This window comes from Mesoplodon mirus (assembly GCF_964341445.2).
Source record: "Mesoplodon mirus genome assembly, chromosome: 5".
Classification (NCBI taxonomy): Eukaryota; Metazoa; Chordata; class Mammalia; order Artiodactyla; family Ziphiidae; genus Mesoplodon; species Mesoplodon mirus.
In genome coordinates this window covers 133701067-133723239 of record NC_138980.1, presented here as the reverse complement: position 1 = coordinate 133723239, position 22173 = coordinate 133701067, and the positions used below count along the sequence as shown (strand labels likewise).

The following is a 22173-nucleotide window of genomic DNA, read 5'->3' as shown; positions in this document are numbered from 1 at the left end:
GTTAGCACGTAGATATATAGTCAAGACTTTTTCTTACTCATATGCATAAATATTTCTTCATATACAAATATTTGTAACTTGTTTTTTTCATTAACAATATATTGCTAACATCATTCAAAACCTATAAATATGTGCTTATACATTCATTTTCAATTACTACATGGTATTTTATTGTATGGATTACCATTATGAATTCACCCAAACCCATATTATTGAACATTTAACCTCTGTCCAGTTCTTCTGCAGTACTAACAATGCTATAAGGCATATCTCTATTAATACATCCTTCATCAGTGGTCTGAGTATTTCCACAGAAGAATTTACTAAAAGTGGAATTACTAAACCAAAAATAACATGCATTGAAAGGTTCATATTACATAGCACCAATTTCTCTTCAGGAAAATTTGTGCCGATTTACATTTTATTAACTGTATGTATGAGTGTTCGTTGTCACCACATTTTCACTGATAATGAATGTTATTCTTTTTAAGACATCTCATTAGCATTTTATGTCATAGTTTGGTCCACTAGTACATTTCTCAAAGTCATTAGTAAGATTAAAATTTGATTTCTAGTCACTACCAACTACCCACCCACGCCTTCAACTTAGACTTGTAAGGATATTTTTTAGAGATAATTTTACACAGATCCCCTTCTCTCCATCTCCATTGCTACCTCACTGTTCCAAGCCACCATCTCCTAAGCCATTGGGGCAACTCTTTTAAAAGCCTCCTAAGGGGCCTTGCTTTATATTCCTACCTACCTGTCCATCCACTAGACAGCAGCCACAGAAATCCTTCTACAATATATGGCACACATCAGGTCATAGCACTGTACTTCCTGAGGCAAACCTTCCAAGGCTTCCCAGATCAGCAACAAAAAATTTAAATGTCCTTCTTAGAGGCTATAAAATCTTACTTGTTGACCATAGATCTCTGACTCAGGGGTGAATCCAAACTTTGAGGAACCTAAAGTTTACGGAATTTGATGGGCCCAATTCAAGAAAAATAATACAAAATTAGATTCAAGGTCTTTCAAGAACGGATGCAAATGTGGGGCCCTGAAGCTTACACTTTGCTACCTTTGTAGTAAATTTGCATCTGTCTTGACCTCATATCTTGTGACGCTCTCTCCTTCACTCTTCTTCAGCCACACTGGACCTCTGATTCTTCTTAGCACTTGCATTGTTATTGCAGCTACCTGAAATGCTGTTCCTCCAAATCTGCTTCCTTCCTGTTATTCAGATCTCAACACTACTGTCATGTCTTCAGGGAGGTCTTTCCTGACAGGCAATAAAATACAGCTTTGTACCACCACCGCTAGTGCCTCTCCCCCCGGGACCTGCTTCATTACAATATTCTATTTTGCTTTTTATAGTCCTTTATCAGTATCTGAAAGTATCTTGTTTGTTTATTCATTAATTTGTGGACTATGTCTCCCCTCACTAGATCCCAAGAGAGCAAAGATTGTGTTAATACTCTTGCTTTTGTGATCTTCAGTGCCTCAAAAATGTGAGACACATTGTACTTGCTCAATAAATATTTGTAAACTGAGTAAAAGAATGGATGTGTGTATGGATGGATGGATTAATTGCATTCTAGACATGTAGGTATCTCCCTCAGATCTGGTACTATTTCTACTATATATCTTTCAGAAATTTCTCAAAATACCTAGCCTGTTGATGGCAGCTTTAGCTCTTCATCCCCACTGATATAATCTATGTGGGTATTTTTTCCATTTCTTATTGATTGTATTAGGAATTTAGGAAAGGTGAGAATTAAATGTGGGAATGCAAATGACTATTGGAAACTAGAAAATTCTTGTCCAATTTTAAAGTTTTCCATTTTTAACTTTAAGAAGTTAGATTGTAGGCATGATGCAAACAATCTATAAACAACTTTTAACGGCAAATTTATTAAGACAGTTATAATTCAACAAAATTAACATCTATCATGATATAGTACTTATTCCCATCATCTAATTCTTTTAAAACTAGTCCTTACTTTCCCTCAGAGAATATATTTTTGTCAAATAATTTGCATTTATAAGTACACTCCTATTAAAATAATGACAGATTAAATAAACTGTTTCACCTAGGTTAGTGCACATCTCTAAACAGTGCTTAAAATCAAATTTAAGGACAGCAGGACCAAATTTAAGGACCAAAGGTTTAGGACAGCAGGAGATCAAAATTGTATTTGCCAAAATGCTCACTGACCTATATTCCTGCTCCTTGTTAATATTCCCTGTTTATTCGTGAGTTATTACATGGATCAATCACCTTCCTCATTCTACAACTCCAGAAATGTGATTTATCATTTACAAACTCAGATTTTCAAACTTCTTTATCTGTCTATAAAGGTGATTTCTGCAAAAGGTACATCTATATCTCCTTCCTGACATTGAGCAGTAAATGTTCTACCAATGACAAGGCCTCATTCTGGTTGACAGAGGACACCATTAACCTTTTCATCTCTGGCAGCCATTTTTAACTTCATAAGACCTAAAATTGATGCATCTGTATAATGTAGATACCCTAAATATTAATCACTTTTTTAAAAAGTTCATTTACCGTTAGTTTCTATTTATGCCGAGTTCTAAATTGTTTGCTATATTGTTGGTTCCCAGAAGGCTTCCTGGCATAAGCAGGAGACCAAGAGTAAAATTTTATTGGCCTTTTCTCATTTTTTCTCAAAGGGTAGAGATAGCCCCAAATGTCATATATCTCTGCTATAAAGTCTCAGACTCATAAAGTTAACATCATCATGAAGCACACACCACATCTTTATATATGAAGATTTTTCTGATATGCCATCGAATATTTTCTAACCTCTTTGTATCTGTAGTTTTCTGTATTTTAAAATCACCCATGGAGTTTTCTTTGTTAATAGTGATTTCTCAGGTTTAACTCCAGACTCAATGAATCAGAATCTCCAGGTGGGGCTACAGTCATTCATATATTTAAAAGCTCCCCAGTAATTCAAATTAGCCAGGATTAAGAACAATTATTAGTATATAAGTATTTACAAACAACTCCTCCAACTTCAACACACTACTTCAGTGAAGAGTATGGGGAGTTTTGATCACAACTCACTTCCTCACCATTCAACTAACTAAATAGCTTGAAAATACTGCTGTGGGTTCATTTTATCCCCTGATTTTCCTTGTTCTCTTACCTTTCAGTGTTTTGCCCACCACTCACTAAGCTGCAAATCCCTAGGAATTTCTCCTTTATACTGGGACATTGAGAGCTTTCACCTTCACTGTTGCTAGGCTACCCTGTCTCCCTGTGGGTATGTCAGAATTTACCCCAATCTACAGCCTAGGTAATAAGTGTTTAATTGCAGAAAACATGTATGAAAACTATGTGCCTCTTTGGTGTATCCATAGTGCTGGATACCTGGCAGAAACACAGTAAAAATATTAAAAACAAATCCTTACTCCAATCTGTAGACCCTAAATTTTAGGAAACGTTTGATTGACAAATAAGTTAATAAGATAAGATGATGGCTTTGTAAGTTTTCTCTATTCATTCATTTTCAAAGGTTTGTGCAAGTTGCTGGAACATATTTAAATAGAACTTATTCTAAATAATCAATGTTTATACAAAGATAGTTTGCACTACAGCTCTATTTGATTTAAAAATAATTACCTCAACTATTCAAACAGAAGGTATTATGCCACAATGTTAACAGTTTCCAAGTTAAAGCGTGAATATCTAGCTCCTGACCAAAATAACACAGTAGGAGCAACTTTGAGTTGGAAATGACAGTGGATTCCTCCTCTAAGTTAAATATTCTGAAAATCACTGACACCTTTATCCAAGGTTAACACCACGGTTTTTAGGCATCGATGCTTGTTCCATTTCTCACTTAAATCTGTATCCTGACTGATGGCATTCTGTTTTTAGGCATCGATGCTTGTTCCATTTCTCACTTAAATCTGTATCCTGACTGATGGCATTCTGTGATAAATGAATTCATTATTCAAGAGCTGAAAGAGGAGTCATAACTTAGAAATTGAAGAGGAAAAACATGGAAAGCCCATATTGCTTGAGCTGTCCCAGTTTCAGCATGGCTACATTAGCAGAATTTATAGGATTAATTTGAGATTTACTTTACTTGAATGCCATGATTAATGCTAAATGTAAACATCAAGTTACCACAAGTGAATTTAATTCTACATCAGTAAAGACATATGTTTTAATTAAAATAATGATCTGAGATAATTCAGTGTTTACTACTAGATGGTGACCTTATTCTCCTTGGATTTTTCATTTAACTGAGGAGACAGGAGAAACTGAGAGAAGACCAAACAGGCTTTTTTGCACACTAGTACTTCTAGCCTGTTTTCCTCCTAAGAACATAAAATATCTCCCTTTTAATTCCTCTCCATCAGCAGTTTGGTAGATATGCTTCTTTCTCAGGGGATTCAATGCTCTGTGGACAGAGAACTGGAATCTCTAACCAGACATGTAAACTTAGGATAATCACTTAAATTCTCTGTCTGTTTTGCATCTGTATAAAGGCATATTTATTTGGAAACTCTTCCATTTCTACACCCGAAGGATAATACAAGAATTATATGACATTCTAAGGGTGAAAGCTCCTGGAAAAGCTAACAAGCAGTACAAAAACAAGGTAGAGTTTATGGCATTTTTATTCTTGCAGTCTTCCTAAATGCATGCACTACCTCTTTGCTAGCCGTCAAAGTACTTCGAATTTGTTTCTTTCCAAAACATGAGATCACATATCCATCCACCTAAATCAGAGTTTCTCAATCTTGGCACTATTTATATTTAGGGCCATGTTTAGTTGTAGGGACTGTTCTGTTTAGCAGCATCTCTGGCCTCTACCTACTAGGTGCCGGTAGCACCCTTCTCATCGTGATGATGAAGAATGTCTCCAGATGTTGTCAAACATCACTTGGGGGTGGGGGAAGCAAACCACCCCCGGTTGAGAACCACTGACTTACATCTTAATTTATACATGTGCACATAAAAATTATTTTCTTAAAAGTACATCATACTTTATAAGATATGCTTAAGTATGCCAAGTAATAAATTATATATGTATATACATAAACATTCATGAAAAAAATCAGTGATGATGCTGTCAAATCCATTATTAGCCCACTAGATGTTATTAAAATATGACTTAAAGGGTAAGAGGCATGTGAAACCAAGCAATTTGAAAAGTTACACAAAAAAACTATCAAGGTAAGAGCAAAATATTAGAAATTCATAACAATTGAATATTTGAATATGATCAGATACCATGTCATCAAAGCTTAAATGGCAAATGAGAAACAGATAATTAGGTCAACTTAAGATTAAGCTTTTTCCTAAATTGCTAAAGCAAAAACTGTAATGTCATCAGATGACACCAATCAATTGTGTGTGTTTGGGATGATCAAGGCTTAATTATATACAATGAAGAATGAGAACAATGGCCCAGACTCTTAATATTCTGTGAATTTCACAGTCAGCTCTTGAAGTCTCCATTATTTAATGACGCTCTGTTAGGACTAAAATACAAGAAAAAAATATATAATTTCCTCACATTTTATGGTTTTTATTACTATTGTTTTGGCAGCTCAAGTATACCAGCCATCTGGTTCTTCTGCAGAAGCATAATAATGGTAGTAGTGTGGTCCACTGTGAAAACCATCATGAACTGAAAGCAATGATAAGTTCCCCCTCCCCGCTAGAGCTAGAGATCAGGGAGGGAGTAAGAGAGAGAGAGAGAGAGACTCACTTCAAAGTCAGGCAAAAGCAAAGCAATACAAGGAGGTAAGAAGATTGATGCTACATTTTCTACTATGTAATCAGTTACCACACTCATTCTTAAGTCTTACTTATTATCTTATTTCTTTAAAATAAAAGCTCTATTTTACCAGCAATGATAGTTTATAAATGTCCTCTTATTTCTCCCTCATACATTTGAAAAAGCCACTAAAAACAGCTAGGTAAGTCTGACTCCTACTTAACTCTCTTTTGTTTCATGTGATTAAAAAATCAGGATATTACATCTAACATTAGATATAATTTTTCTCCCTGCTCTATAGCTGTAAAATGAATGACTGACCCAATCATTGGTTCTGAACTGAGTAAAGATTAAATAACTTTTATTGAGTAGGCACTATGGAGCAGACATTTTGCTAAGTATCTCCAGATATTATCTTGTTTAATCTTACTGCCAGATTAGGCAAAGCTGGTCATTATATGGGAAGTAAGCTTGAATATGGGGGATCTTTTTGCCAGAGAATATTAACTTAATTGTGGTACTCAAGACAGAATAAAGGGGGGAGAAATGGGAGAGAAACAGAGGGAATAGAAAACAATCTGGGAAGCTAAAACAATCACCCAATCATCTAGGCATGAACTAAAACCTAGAATGAGAAAGTGGGAAATTAAAAAAAATATAGAAAGGACATGTGTGAGAGACATAATAATAGAGGAATAGGAGTTGGTAATGGAGGAAGTTGGGGAAGAGCAGTGAAATAAGCCAGGCATCAGCCATTTACTACAAAGCCAGACTATCTAATGTCAGCTGATGACTCAGAGAGCTTGACAATTCAAGAATACCTCTGCTATAAAGTCACTAGTGCAATTTTAGTTGCATTAACTATTCTAGACCTTCTTTACTATGCTGAAGTCATTGTCCATACTCTTATCACTTGTTACCTTCTTTCATTTAAAAAAAATCATCAGGCACAAATACCCTCCCAGTTGTCAAAGTTCCAATAATTAAGAGTCCTATAGATTTTTAGAGAGACAATGATGAAGTGGAGGAAATCAGAGTAACAGCCAGCCCTAGAAGGTACACATATGCTTTGACTCCCTGATCCCTAAATTTTGGATTATGCCAAATGTAGTGGAGAAGCAAGAAAAAGAGAAAGAGGCCAGGAGGGGCAAAAAAAATGGTCATACATGCTCTGGCTTAAAGGTCAGCACAAACTGAGAGGCAACTTTCACCAAGTATTGCTGCAGCCTCCAACTCCACTCAATTTTATCTGGCCTTCTCTCCAGCTCCCAGGTAACAGATTCTCCAGTACAGATGTGCTTTCCTTTTGATTGTTCACCTGGGGCATCCAACTAGACATGTAACTCTCGAATGAAACCACTGACAAGTTGATCCTCATACAACATCTTCCTTTCTCCCCAAAGCTGGATTATGTCTCTACCTGTTCACACATTCTCCCTTCATCTCCTATATCACAGAATGTCTCCACCTCAAAATTTAACCCTTCAACCTCTAGCCTTCTTCAAGACTTTGCTTCTTCAATTATTCCTTCTTTCACCTGAATCTTCAGTTCTTCCTGCCTTCAATCTTCCTTCTTTGTTATTTCCATTTCCTCAGTCTCTAATGACATGCATTGATTTCCTTTTATCTAAAAGAAAAGAAATGTTTATTTCATCTAACCCTTCTCTTTAGTTCTTATAACAACATAACCTCTCACGGTAGTGTTCCACATGCAATGACCTCATGGCTTCTCCGTGCCCCCTTACTTCTCATTAGTTTAGCTGCTTTCTTCCTCTTTCTCTCTACTGAAATTGAATTCTGTAAATTTATCAAAGACCTATTTCTTCTTTCCCAGAGTAGCACCTTCAGTTTGATTTTTCCCTATTTCTAGTCTATTCCACTCTCTAATCTTTAAATGTGGGGTTTTCTTTAGCAACTTGTTTCACATCCAGTCCATCTCTAAGACCTCTCAGCTCTTTCTTTGCAAACCTCTATTATTAATCACTCCCTTATCAGTCCATCCACCATCATGGTAGTCTAAACCATGCCAACTGCAATAGCCACCTAAGTATACTAGGGAACTCTTGAATAATCTCATGTAGAAATACAGGAAGTGGTCTTGGCCATTTGTATCTTATTATCATCTACCTACGTGTAAAAGCAGGTGGCCTTGAAAAACTGTTACTAGAAAAGCATGGTACACCTAAAATCAGATAGTTTCATTTCCCTTGAGATAATTTATATGTTATAACCATGGAAATATATGATATCACAAGATGTTCTATAGTATTTTTTTTGCATAATGTCATTATGATTAGCAGTATCTCTGTTAAAAAATATGGAATGCCCCCCTCTTATTTGTCCAAATGATAAAAGAAAAGTTGTCATTGTACACTATCCTTGTTGTCAACTTGGTCAATTTCCTTTTTCTTCTGGGCTGGCCTGTTCTTCCACCACCTTTGGCATGATCCAAAATTGAGAAAATGAGGATAAAAATGGCAAGTAGGAGACTTCAGAAGGAAGACAGGTAGTGCAAGTTTTGAGAGACTAATGGGGAAAGCATAATGGAAGAAAAGGATGCCTGAAATAAAAGAAAAGGCATTGAGGGCTTCCCTGGTGGTGCAGTGGTTAAGAATCCACCTGCCAATGCAGGGGACACGGGTTTGAGACCTGGTCTGGGAAGATCCCACATGCCACAGAGCAACTAAGCCCATGCATCACAGCTACTGAGCCTGAGCTCTAGAGCCCATGTGCCACAACTACTGAAGCCCTCATGCCTAGAGCCCGTGCTTGGCAACAAGAGAGCCCACCACAATGAGAAGCTCACACACTGCAAAGAAGAGTAGCCCCCGCTCACCCCAACTAGAGAAAGCCTGCGTGCAACAATGAAGACCCAACACAGCCAAAATAAATAAATAAATTTATAACAAAAAACCCAAAAAGTAGACTAAACACACTCCAGTATTAAAAAAAAAAAACAAAAGAAAAGAAAAGAAAAGAAAAGAAAGAAAGAAAAAGAAAGAAAGAAAGAAAGAAAGAAAGAAAGAAAGAAAGAAAGAAAGAAAAGGCATTGAAAATCAGTTTGCCTACTTCATAATTTTCCCAAAGTCCCAAGGAGTAGCCAAAGATGTGGCTCAGGGGCCTTACTGTAAATGCACTCCATAAAACTAAAACAAGAGCAAAACTAAATCTCTGAACTAAGGCACCAGTAATGGGCACTAGTCTTCCTCTTGGATGCCCATTACTATTCAGAACATGCACTGAAGGTTTGTCATCTTGACCTATGTCCATTCCTTCCCAGCAGGTCTGTACCTTGACCAGAATGGAAAGAAGTTGGTAGTCACTTCAGTTATCTAGAGCAACCTCCCTGACAGTGTCTCTGACAGGACACTGTAAATTTTTCACCCAGTGTATTACTTATAGATATTTTATATTGATCAGGATAGACTAACTGCTGTATAAACAACCCTAAAAATCTCAGTTTAATTAATTTAAACTCAGGTTTCATTTCTGTTCATATCACAGTTAAAGGCTGGATGGTAGGGTGTGAAGTGGAGAAAATTCTGGTCTACATAAAGAATTGGAGATCCAGGCTCCTTATACCTGTGGTTCCATCCTCCTCTAGGTGCAAGGAATCCTCTCTATTTAGCTTCCAAATGGGAAAAGAAGATCACTCTGGAGGTTTTTACAGGCCATCCTTCAAAGGAATGATATCAATTCTGTATATATTATATTAGCCTAACACCAGCCTCATAAGAAAGGAGGTTAGAAAATGTAGTCTAGTAGTGTGCTCAGGAAGAAAAGGCCTTGGATATTGGTGAACACAATCAGCATCTAATACATTATTAATCCATAATAAGATGCCGTTTTAACCAAAAAGAAAGTATTAACACTAATATTAATGTCATTAATTTTTATTAAGGTTGTTTCTAGAATTGTGGATACCCACCCAGATTCTTTATAGGAACTGAATGCATTAGGGCCTTTCTAACACCCTAAAGCATGGTCAAGCCCTCCTAAACCTTGAACTGCCTGTACATGTCCATAAACAGGTCATAATTACACAAGTGCATTGTGATATGCACACAACACGTCTAGTCATTATTAAAAAATGATGGACAAGCCAGTATTATCCTAATATCAAAATCAGATGAAGCTATAACAAAGACAGAAAGTTATAGACTGATATCTCTTATGAATATAGATACTAAAACCTTCAAAAAATACTAGCAAACCAAATCCAGCACCATAGAGAAAGAATTATACACCATGACTAAGTGGGATTTATCCCAAGAATGTAAGGTTGGTTTCACATCTGAAAATAAATTAATGTAATACACCATATCAATAGAAGAAAGCAAAAATAGCACATGATCATCTCAACTAACCCAGAGAAAGCATTTGATAAAATCCAACAAATTTCATGATGAAGACACTCAACAAAGCAGGAAAATAAGGAAATTTCCTCAACCCAGTAAAGTGCAACTATGAAAAAATCCACAGTAAACATCATACTTAATGATAAAAGTCTGAATGTTTTCCCCATAAGATTGGAAAAAAGACAGGATATCTGGTCTCACCATTTTCATGCAACCTTGTACTGAAGTTTCCAGCCAGGGAATTGGTCAAGAAAATGAAATAAGGCATCCAGATGAGAAAAGAAAAAGAAGTAAAACTATCTTTATTTGCAGATGGCATGATGTTGTATATGGAAAATCCTAAGAAATTCACTAAAATCTATTAGAATAAAGTAGTTTAGCAAGACTGCAGAATAAAAGATCAATATACAAAAATCTAGTGTGTGTCTATACACTAACAATGAACAATTTAAAAATAAACTATAGAAAGCAATTATATTTATAATAGCATTGAAAAAAAGAAAATGCCTAGGAACGAATTTAACAAAATATGAACAAAATTTACACTGTAAAAACTATGAAACATTATTAAAATTAACTAAAACAAACATATAAATGGAAAGCCTTTCCATGTTTATGAATCAGATGATTTAATATTGTTTAAATGATGATGATACTTCTCAAATTGATGGACAGATCCAATGCAATCCCTATTAAAATCTCAGTTACTGTTCTTTCTGAAATTGACAAACAGCTCTTAGAATTCATATGGAAAATCAATGGACACAGAATAGTTGAAACAATCTTGGAAAAAGAGAACAAAGTTGAAGGACTCATTTTTTTTATTTCAAAACTTACTACATAGTTACAGTAATCAAGACTTATGATACTGACATAAGCATAGACATATAGATCAGTGGGAAAAAATTGAGAGTCCAGAAATAATCCCTTACATTCATGTTCAATTGATCTTCATCAAGGGCACTAAAAATAATTCAATGAGGAAAACCAGTTATTTTTTTCAACAAATGGTACTGGAAGTGCAAAAATCTGAAGTTGAGCACCTTGTTTACACCATACACAGCAGTTAACTGGAAATGGATTAACTACCTAAATATGCAAGCTAAAATTATAAAACCCTTAGAAGAAAACATAGGAGTAAATCTTTGCAAATTTCTGAGGCAACAAAAGAAAAAATAGATATACTGGACTTCATCAAAATTAAAAATGTTTTCGTTGCAAATGATAACATAAAGAAAGTGTATACAGGGCTTCCCTGGTGGCGCAGTGGTTGAGAGTCTGCCTACCGATGCAGGGGACACGGTTTTGTGCCCCGGTCCGGGAGGATCCCACATGCCGCGGAGCGGCTAGGCCCGTGAGCCATGGCCGCTGAGCCTGCGCGTCCGGAGCCTGTGCTCCTCAGTGGGAGAGGCCACAACAGTGAGAGGCCCGCGTACTGCAAAAAAAAAAAAAAGAAAGTGTATACAGATGGCCAAAAAAGCACATGAAAAGATGCTCAACATCACTAATTATTAGAGAAATGCAAATCAAAGCTACAATGAGGTATCACTTCACACCAGTCAGAATAGCCATCATCAAAATATCTACAAACAATAAACGCTGGAGAGGGTGTGGAGAAAAGGGAGCCTTCCTCCACTGTTGGTGGGAATGTAAACTGGTACAGCCACTATGGAGAACAGTATGGAGGTTCTTTAAAAAAATAAAAATAGAGCTACCATTTGATCCAGCAATCCCACTCCTGGCATGTACCTGGAGAAAACCATAATTCAAAAAGATGCATGCACCCCAATGTTCATTGCAGTACTGCTTACAATAGCTAGGACATGGAAGCAACATAAATGTCCATCAGCAGAGGAATGGATAAAGAAGATGTGGTACATATATAAAATGGGATATTACTCAGACATAAAAAGAATGAAATAATGCCATTTGCAGCAACATGGATGGACCTAGAGATTGTCATACTGACTGAAGTAAGTCAGACAGAGAAAGACAAATATCATATGATATCGCTTGTATGTGAAATCTAAAAAAAAAGGCACAAATGAACTTATCTACAAAACAGAAATAGAGTTACAGATATAGAAAATAAACTTATGGTTACCAGGGGGTAAGTGGGGGGAGGGATAAATTGTAAGATTGAGATTTAAAATAAATAAATAAATGGCAGTGTTGGTTCCAGGACCTAAAAAAATAAAAGAATAAAAAAATAAAATAAAATAAAATTTGGATCATTCTTTAAAAAGAAAGAGTATAAAGGCAATAGAATTGAAGAAAATATTTGCAAATCATATATCCAAAAAGAGTTTAGCATCCAGAAAATATAAACAGCTCTTACTACTCAGGATAAAAAGACCATCTAAGTTTAAAAATGAGAAACGACTTTGAATAGATATCTCTCTGGATAAGATATACAAATGACTAATAAGCACATGAAAAGATGTTCAGCATCTTTAGTTATAAGTGAAATGCAAATCAAAACCACGAGGTACAAATTCCAACCTACTAGGATGGCTATCACAAGACAGATAATAACAAGTATTGGAAAGGAGAAATGGGAAGAGACCCTTTTACATTGTTGGTGGAATGTAAAAATATGCAGTTAGTTTGGAAAATATTTTGGAAGTTCCTCAAAGTGTAAGACATGGAGTTATCATATTATCCAGCAGTTCCATTCCTAGGTTTATACACAATATTATGAAGACATGCCCACACAGAAATTTGTACATGAATGTTCATAGCAGCATTATTCATAATAGCCAAAAAATAGAAACAACCCACATGTTCATTAATGGATGGATAGATAAATAAAATGTAGTATGTCCATGAAATGGATTATTTGGCAATAAAAAGAAATAAAATATTGATACATACTACAACATGGATAGATCTTTACAACATTCTGCTGAGTAAAAGAAGCCACACGGTATATGATTGCATTTATATGAAATGCCCAGAATAGGCAAATTCATAAAGATAGAAAGTAGATTAGTTGTTGCCTAGGGCTCGGGGTTTAGTGCGAAATAGGGAGCGTCTGCTGGTGGATACAGAGTTTATTTGGGGGAAGAGTGATGAAAATGTGCTAAAATGAATTGTGCTGATGGCTGCACACCTCTGTGAGTGTACCGAAAACCTTCAAATTGTAAACTTTAAATGTGTGAATGCAAAGATGTGAATTTTATCCCAACAGAACGGTTTTCAAAATAAAACTATACAACATAGCAAGAAGCAAGCAAGTATAGTAGGAAGTTAAACTCAGGTAACTTGGTGTGTCAAAGACAGGTTTTCTTCACCATGTAGGGTACATGCCAAAATTCTGGGGCTAGAGGACTGTATGAGGCTTGATAAGATCCTCTTCAGCACTTCCCATGACCTGGTTGGTCCTTATCCTGAACAGGTTGAATACTCAAACTTTCAACCTAAATTAGTCTGCTGTCAGGACCTGGGAGAATCCTAGAATTTGAGAACACAAATCCCCAAATCTGCCATTTCCTAGCATCACCTGTTGGAAATATATCCTTTGTACTTTTCACAGTAAATTGTCTAAGATTTAAGATTTACTTGTTCGAGCGCTCATTTCCTACCAAGCTAAAACCTCACACCTTCAATAACTCTTTCAAAGCAACCATTTCAATATAATCTTATCAGAAAGCCCTTCCCTCAACACTGTACAAAATAAATAGCAAGAACCTTTCTCTCCACCTTGGCACTCTCTATATATCTTACTCTAGGTTTTGGGGGGCTTTTTTTGTTTTTCCCCATAATACTGATCACCACCTGATATATTACATATACATGTGGTTTTGTTGTTCATTCTCTCTCTGCTCCTCTAGAACATAAACTTCTTCAGGTCTGTAACTGTATTAGTTAGCTTTTCACTATGACAAATTACTCCCCAAATTTAGTGTCTTAAAGTAACAACCATCTATTTAGTCCACAAGTGTGTGCCTTGACAATTTGGAATGAATGAAGCTGGGAGGTTTCTCTGAGGTCAGTTGTGCTCACTCTTGTATCTGCAGTCAGCTGCTGAGTTAGTTGAGATCTGTCTGGTCCACCATGACTACTCTCTGCTCCAGGTGGCCTCTCAGTCTCCAACAAGGGAGCACAGGCTTGTTCACATGGTGCTTGGGCAGAGTTCTGTGGGAGCATATGAAGAGTGCAAGGCCTAATGAGTTCTGTACACAGATCGTAATCACATTAATTTTGACCTGTTTTATTGGTCAAAGAAAGTCACGAGGCCAGCTCAGATTTAAGCAGTGAGAAAGCCTCCATAACTTGATGGGAGAAACTGAATACCGCATTGCAAAAAAGGTGGACACGTGGAGGGGAACAACTATGGCCATTTTTGTAAACAATCTACCAGAGAGACTTCATCTGATTTTCATTTTGCTGTATCCCAAGCTCCTAGAACAGTGCCTAGCCCATAGGTGCTCCAGAAATATTAGTTAAATGAATGAATGAATGAATCACCTGCCTACCGCTCCAGAACAAGAGGCTGTTCCATAAATCACCCCTTCACTGTTGCAACTCTTTAAAATATAGTATACGCTTTCAAGACACTACATTGTGAATATTTGCAATTAGAATCCTGTTTCTACTGTTCTTTTAAAATTAAAACCAGCTTTCAAAGTTTGCTTTCTCTCTTTTTAGTTCTTGCAAAGTCAGACTGATTGCTACCAGAGACCACGAAGCACACCATATTTCATAGAATGCTTCTCCTCCAACTACTTTGGAGAAGTTTCAAAACACTTTCTCATCAGTCTCCACAGCCAGCCAGCCAAGTAACAAGATAGGTGAATCCCACTGTCTCCTCTTTCCTTTCCCCCTTTCTTCTCTTCCCAGCCAACCCACTTCCTTTTCTTTCTTCAAAGATGAAACCAGCTGAGACACAACAGAAGGACCACTCGCCAGTGCAAGACAGCTCTTTGAAATTCTGGCCTGGCGAACTTTCTGAAAGGCTGAGCAATTCTGCATGGTTACAGACAGGCAGCTTGGATATACCTGAGTTAGGACTGGATATGGAATTGTCTGTGGACCCAACTCATTTCCCCATCCTTGCCATAGCCACATAAGCAAAGTGATTTGGAAAGTGGAATTCACTGGATATTTTAGCCTCATGGATCTAGATTTTCTAGTAATATCTAGTTTAAGGATCAAACAGGTCTGCTGTGCTTCTTGATAAGTGGATTTGAAGAGCAAACTGTATTGCTCTGCTCTTCAATTGGTCAGCTGGACAGACCCAGTCTTCTGGGCTTCAAATATCATTTTTGGCACACTGCTTAACATGGTGTGTTTGGGATACTCTCCTTGAAAGGCTGCTGTAGTCCCTTGGAATTGTGCTCCTCCAAAAACAAAGCACACATTCTACTTTTTGAAAACACATCAGTAATCAGGGAATTGATCCGACCATTGCTCTATGAGGTGGTATTCTTCACATAATCACCCAAACGACAGATTGTTCAAATGCTGTGCCATGCATATCACTACCTTTATCAGCAGATCCCTTCCATCTGGGCTGGGAATTCTTTTAGCAGAGAACAAAGCCTTTTCATATTTATAGATTAAGCTGAAAAAACAAAGACCCATAGGAGAAGCAACTCTGGACTTTCCCGTTTCTGTCGTTCGCCCAAATCTCCTTGGCTCAAAACAGCATCGGCATTTTCAGCTCCCTCTCTCTTCACATCCAGGCACCAACTCTTTCCAGTTCTCTCTCTGAGAAATGTCAAATTTCTCAAACTGACAAATGTCAGTCTTACCAGCATCCTACATTCAGGCATTTATTGTTTCACACCTGCGCCATTGAAATGACCCCCAAACAATACACTTCTGCTTTCATTATTAGTGGTTCCCCAGTAACTAAAACTATAGTTCTTGTTTTTAACCTGGTATTATAATGCTTCCATATATGATCTCTAGCACATTTTTATGTATGTACCAATTATTATGTGAATCTTCTGCTTTGGCTAAAATGGTCTAATTAGTATTTCCAGAAGGATCTGCTATTTCAAATTTAAATCGCATATTATTTGTGAAAATCACTGGGCAAAATCACAAACATTACATAAATGTGAATTGTTGTACCTACCCCGGTCACCCTGTTGTCACTGTTTAATGATTTAATGAGTTTCTCCTTATTCCTATGCTCTGCCCCTTACTCTGCTCAGAATATTCTTCCTCTATCTAGCTACCTTAATCCCCATTCCTTTGGTTCTAGACTCATCTTCTCTCTCTATTCCCAGACCTTTCATGTTGTTATAACACATGGGAAGTTTTGAGCCTGCATCTTTCTCTAGCATTACCACCTTCATAATCAACCCAGACTGATACATGTAGGAATACAGGTAAAATTTTCATCTCAGGTCCTCCACTTGACAGAAAGAGGGAATCAGGCTGTATTTGGCACCTCATGAAGAATGTCTGGCCTTTTATATCACTCCTCATGTACTCAGAGGTCAATCTTGGATGCTCTACACAGCTTTCCCTACCTAATCTTCCCTACCCACGCCCAGCCCACAGTGATCTTGTCCTCTGAATTCTTATAGAGCCAAATTCCTGTGATTTGTCCTGTTTAGATGATACATATATTCTGCTGTGTTTACTTAACCTTAGTAGTTTATTCTTGAATACCCAAGTAGGTTGGAAACTCCTTCAATATGTCAACAGCAGCTTATATTACTTTATAGTCCCATATTTCAACATTATCCAATAGAGCCTGACATGTGATAGCTGCTAATTGGTTATCTGGGCTTGTTAGTCACACTGGAAGTAACTGATAAAAATTCTCTATCTCTTAATTGGGGTGTTGATAAAGGTTCAGGAAGCCCTGTAGAAAACAGAAAGCCACTGTCTCCTTGGAGGAAGAGACACCACGGCAGAGAGCAGAAGCCAAGAAGGGAAATATCCAGAATCTAGAAGACAAATGTGCCAAATGCATCATTTTACTCAAGGTCAGGGATGTGTTTATGTAACACTTTTCAAATGAAAAACCCTCAATTCCTGTCTTACCTTTTCATTATTGGGAGAATATGTATGTACATACATAGCCTAAATTAGGCTTCACACAGCTTCAGAGTGCCCTCTTCTGTGGCCATAATAGCTCTGACCTTTGTTTTCCCCCTTGAGGCTTACTAGGGTTTACCCTGCTCTACAGCCCTCATTCTGACACCAGAAAACAGTGAAATTAACAAACATAACATGGGAAACAAAAGGCCTTGCTGATGATTCCAGTATGGAAAAAGAGAGCATTTGAATTAATTTTAATATAGTAAAAGATCTTACATATAAAACCCCACTATCAAATGAGACCCAGCCAGAAAGGAAGTTGCCCTTCCACTTTTAATGAGTGACAGACTCCAAAACAATGTGTTACTTCATTTGAAACCAGGGAGGCTATTTTCTTCCAGCTGGATATTGGGGGGAAGACAGAGAAGGTGGTTCATCACCGTCCACTGCTTTAAAAAGGCAGCATGAGCCCCTGGTGCTTATACCAGAGGCTGCATTTCTCTTCTATAAGTCCCCCACCCTGTCCATATTAATTAGACAGATGCTTAAATCTTCACTAGTAGGTGTCAGGGAAAATGCATGGTTTCACGGCTAAAAGATGAAATGTTACCTTCTAATTCCAGAGACAGGAATTTTTAAAAAAGAACTCACTCATCTACGATGAGTTTCTGTACTAAAACTAAATTTATTTCTCTAAGTGACAGATCCCTGATGTGTATAGCAGGATCTTCTCCTGATAACTGTATTTTTTAACTTCAGCTTTAAAATTATACAAATAAATACAAATAGACAGTGATTCTGATTAAAATAAAGATGCATGTGTTGCTGATATCAGTTTATTGTAGCATTACAATTATTAAAGTCCTTTATTGTCACAGGGAAGAGTAAAGGTCAATTTTAATGCATATATACTTTATCTTAGTGCAATACTTTAAAAGGAAAAAAAAGCATCAGGGGTTCTTTAGTGCTATGCAGCTCTTTTGCACTTATTCCTCAAATTTCTCTATTGCTTTGGCAATTATATACTCCAGTTGGATGCTCCTTCCCCATTCTTGTGTAAATCCTCCAAAGCAGGTAGAACAAATGCCCAAAAGCCATTGCCATAGTTCTGTAAAAGACACAAATAAATAGAAGTCTCAAGACTTCAAATGCTGACCAAGGCATAATTTGGATGAGTGAATTTCAGACTTGAATTATTTTATATGTAGAATTTGTTCTTAAAATTTAGAAAGACATACAGCAAAGTTTGTTTTTCCATATAGCTCTACTTAAATTATTGTGAGCAAAAAAGAAAATGAATTTTCGAATAAATAACTGATGGACTGGAGAAGTCTCCCTCATTTTATCCACCATAGTTCCTTTCAAGCATTACACATGCATAGACAATCCATCCACTAAGTTCCCATAGTTCTTATACTTTCTCTATATTAATGGGATACGATGCTTACTCTCAGTTTAGGCCTGAGAAAAGATACCAAATGGAGCTTTGTTCAGTTTGGCAAGCGATAAAATGGCTACAAGTGATAGAGCTGTCTTTTCACCTTAATTTTAACACAAGTGAACTTTTTCATTGGCAACTTTTGCAACATGGTTCTCAGAACAGCCCAAGTAATCATTCAAAAGGTACACATGAAGGGAGAGGGGAGTAAGAATGAATAATGTTGTGTAATTATTGGAAAACGAATCTAACTATAACAAACCTCTTGACTCCGGTCACGTGGATGGAAATTTACATTCAAATGGAGCACCGAAAAACTTCCCTTCTGGGGCAGTAAAGATAACCAGTTTTTCAGCAGGAGTGGCAAGGCTGAAAGAATACTTTTAAGGGGAAGAAAGCTTGGAGTGCTCCACGTATTCAAATGGCAAGTGGCCGGTTTCCCGGCAAACCTGTGTTGCAGGGTAGTCAGGTCAAGGAGCAAATGTACAAGAGTCTCCGGGACTCCGCAGAGACAGCACGCCTAGCTAGCTCTTTAGGGCCTCATTATTTAGGGTAAGCGCCTGTGAGGTCACACATAGTGCTAAACCTATCGGGGACCCATTCTATTGAAAGCCCAAATTTCCCTTTTGGGAACCAAAGTCATGGTTAACTAAGTGTCCTGGACGTCCTGCAGAACAAATCCTGTGTAGTGTTAGGATGTGCTAAACAGACCTATCTCCCTCTCCGAAAAGGGCGAGGGGTGGAATTAGGCGGAAAAGAATCTGCTTCTTTTGGATAAACTTGCTCTTTCAGTTTCCAAGGGGAGTGCCAGCTAGAGCTCGGGCCCACCTGGAAAACGCCACCCCGTGGGACTTGCTGGTCTTTCTGGTCTCTAGAGCTTGGCTGGACCTAGAAGCGCCGGCTTCCGCAAACCTTAGCTGTTGTTTACCCTCTCTTCAGCGGGTCCTGGGGCATAGGCGGAGGGATGGCTCCAGTCGGGATTAGTTTTCAGCGCGCGCTGAGCGCACGCCAGACCTCAGAGAGGGCGGAAGGCTCGGGGATTCCCGGCACGTGGCAACCCCGCCCCCGCCCCCCACCCCCACCCCTCGTGCCCCAGCGCGCGCAGCGTGGTCGGCGGGCGCCTCCCACAGTAGGTAAGTGGCGATGCCAGCCAGTTCAGACTCGCCAGCAACCTGTAATAACAGGTTCCCAATGACTGTCAGTTTCTTTGGCGAGTGCCGACACCAAGGCAGGCAAGGATAAATTCGTTCTGCCTCTCTCTGCCCCACTGGTCCAGCCTTGTACTTACAGGTCCACCCTAAGAGACAACTTCCAGCCACTTGTTTTGAATCCAAGAAAACAAAGCACGGGGCTGTTCCCGGGAGAGTTACTCTGGGAGTCTGCACCAGGAGGCGGAGGTTCCCGGGGACACCTTAGGCACCGGGAAAAGCAGACCCTCCCAGATTTCCCGACTAGCAATTTAGTGCCTAGGGACTGGCGAGGGCATAAAGGGAAGATGGAAAAGGAAATAAGGGATGAGACCGCAAAAACAGTGAACGTTTCTAGGGCAAGAAGGCGGGCGGGGATGGGGTTGCTGGGGAATGAAGCAAAGTCCTGAACCTTAAGTTCAAGTTGTAGCAGTCAGGCGATCAGGTGGGAGCCTTTAGTGGGCGCGGCGGCTGGGTGTACAGTTTTTTCTTCTGTGACGATTTTTTTTGCCTTGAACGGGTAAGGCTTAAACTTCCGCCGCGAAGATTTGGGGGCAGAAGAGGGAGGAAGCAATTGCTGGAACCAAAACTGATTCCCAGACCAAAGTTTGAGCCAAGGTCGCCTCTCACAGACTCTAGGAGTTTCCCAGACTCTCTTGCCCCGCGGCTGTAGCCTCTTTGCCCGGGGCTCCCTCCTTCCCCGCTGGGAATAGAGGGCTGGGGGAGGGGGAGGGGGTCTGGAAGCAGCGCGCGGAGCAGCTGTGAATGTTAGAGGAACAGTAGCAAAGGTTTTGATTCCAGAGGGCTAGGGGAGGCAGGCTGGGTGGGGTGGGCCTACGCGCCAGCTACTCCCCCATCATCATCGGCGGCAGAACTTGCACTTGATGATCTTCTTAAATGCGTTTTGGAAGTCCTTGTTGAAGTAGGCGTAAATGACAGGGTTGAGCAGAGAGTTGGAGTAGCCCAGCCAGTTGATTATGGCGCCCAGCAGGGTGGGCATGTGGCAGCTGCTTTCGCAGAAGGGCAGGACCAGGGCCACGATGAAGAAGGGCAACCAGCAGAGGATGAAGGTGCCCATGATGATGCCCAGCGTCTTCACCGTCTTCCTCTCGCGGGCCAGGGCCATCTTACGCTTGGCCTCGGCGTTGCGCTCATTTTTCTTCTCGAAGGAGGCAGGGACGCAGGGGACAGCACCGGCCTCGCTGGGCAGCGGCAGGTGCTCTTTGGAGTTGCCCACCCGGTGCACTTCGATCACCTCCAGGGCGGCTCCTTCTTCGCCCTGCCTCACGGCTCCATTGGCGCACTGAGCCCCTGTTGGCTTGTTCTCCATGCCCTGCCTCCAGTCTTTGTTACCCGGCTCACCATTTACGCTCTTTCTGGGCTGCGGGGCTGGCGATGCACCAAGGCGGTTGTTGGCTACCTTCTTCTCCTCCTTCTTGACAGTCTTGCGGATGCGGAATCGCGCGGCTCGGAAGATGCGCCCGTAGAGAACCAGCATGAGCAGCAGCGGGATGTAGAAGGCGCCAAAGGTGGAGTAAATAGTGTAGCCATGGTCCTTGCTGATGGTGCACGCGTCGGGGTCCGAGCGGTCTTCCGGGGTACGCCAGCCCAGCATGGGCGGGATGGAGATGAGGAAGCCAATAAACCAGGTGAGCGAGATGAGTGCAGCTGCGCGCCGGGGCGTCCTCTTGTTCACGTAGTCGACGGGGTCTGTGATGGCCCAGTACCTGTCCAGCGCTATAGCGCACAGGTGCAGGATGGACGAGGTGCAGCACAGCACGTCGAGGGCGATGAACAGGTCACAGGTGACCTGTCCCAGAGTCCACTTGTTGAGTACCTGGTACAACGCGGCCATGGGCAGCACCAGCACCGACACCATGAGGTCTGTGACGGCCAGCGAGCCTATAAGATAGTTCGCCACGTTCTGCAGGGAGCGCTCCAAGGCGATGGCGGCCACCACGCACGCATTGCCCAGCACCGCGCAGAAGATGAGCGTACCCAGCAGCAGAGAGGTGATCACTTGGTAGCTGAAGGTCACGTCGGAGATGACAGTAGTGTTGGCGCGTGTCCCGAAGGGACCCTGGGACGACGTGGTGTTGTTGCCCTGTAGGGGGCTGAGCACATCCATGCCTGCGCGCCCGGCAGGGGAGGGGGAGGGGAGAAAGAGCTGCGCCAGGATCCCCCTCGCCCCTCCCCCTGGGGTCTTCCGCCCCTCTTTCCTGGGGAGTTTCAACGGGGGAGGGGATGCAGGGACTCAAGCAGGAAGTTCTTACTGCTCAGGCGAAGGCATCTCCGAGGAGCAGCTAGCTTCTAGGCGCTCCCTGGGCTCTCGTAGTCCAGCGCGCTCAGAGACTCCAGCTGGGAAACGAATTGGCTGGAGAACAGCTCCGGGATCTCCGGGCGGCGGAAAGGTGGCTGGAACA

At 40.0% G+C, this 22173-nt stretch overlaps 1 protein-coding gene across 1 annotated transcript; it reads right to left on the bottom strand.

Annotated features, from left to right (window-relative positions):
- Positions 1-20609: 20609 nt before the first annotated feature.
- On the bottom strand, positions 20610-21878 carry HTR1A (5-hydroxytryptamine receptor 1A; the record flags this gene model as incomplete). The annotated part of the gene is made up of 1 exon (XM_082623351.1): positions 20610-21878. The coding sequence occupies one exon, from the start codon at positions 21876-21878 to the stop codon at positions 20610-20612; it is 1269 nt and encodes a 422-aa protein (XP_082479477.1).
- Positions 21879-22173: the final 295 nt, after the last annotated feature.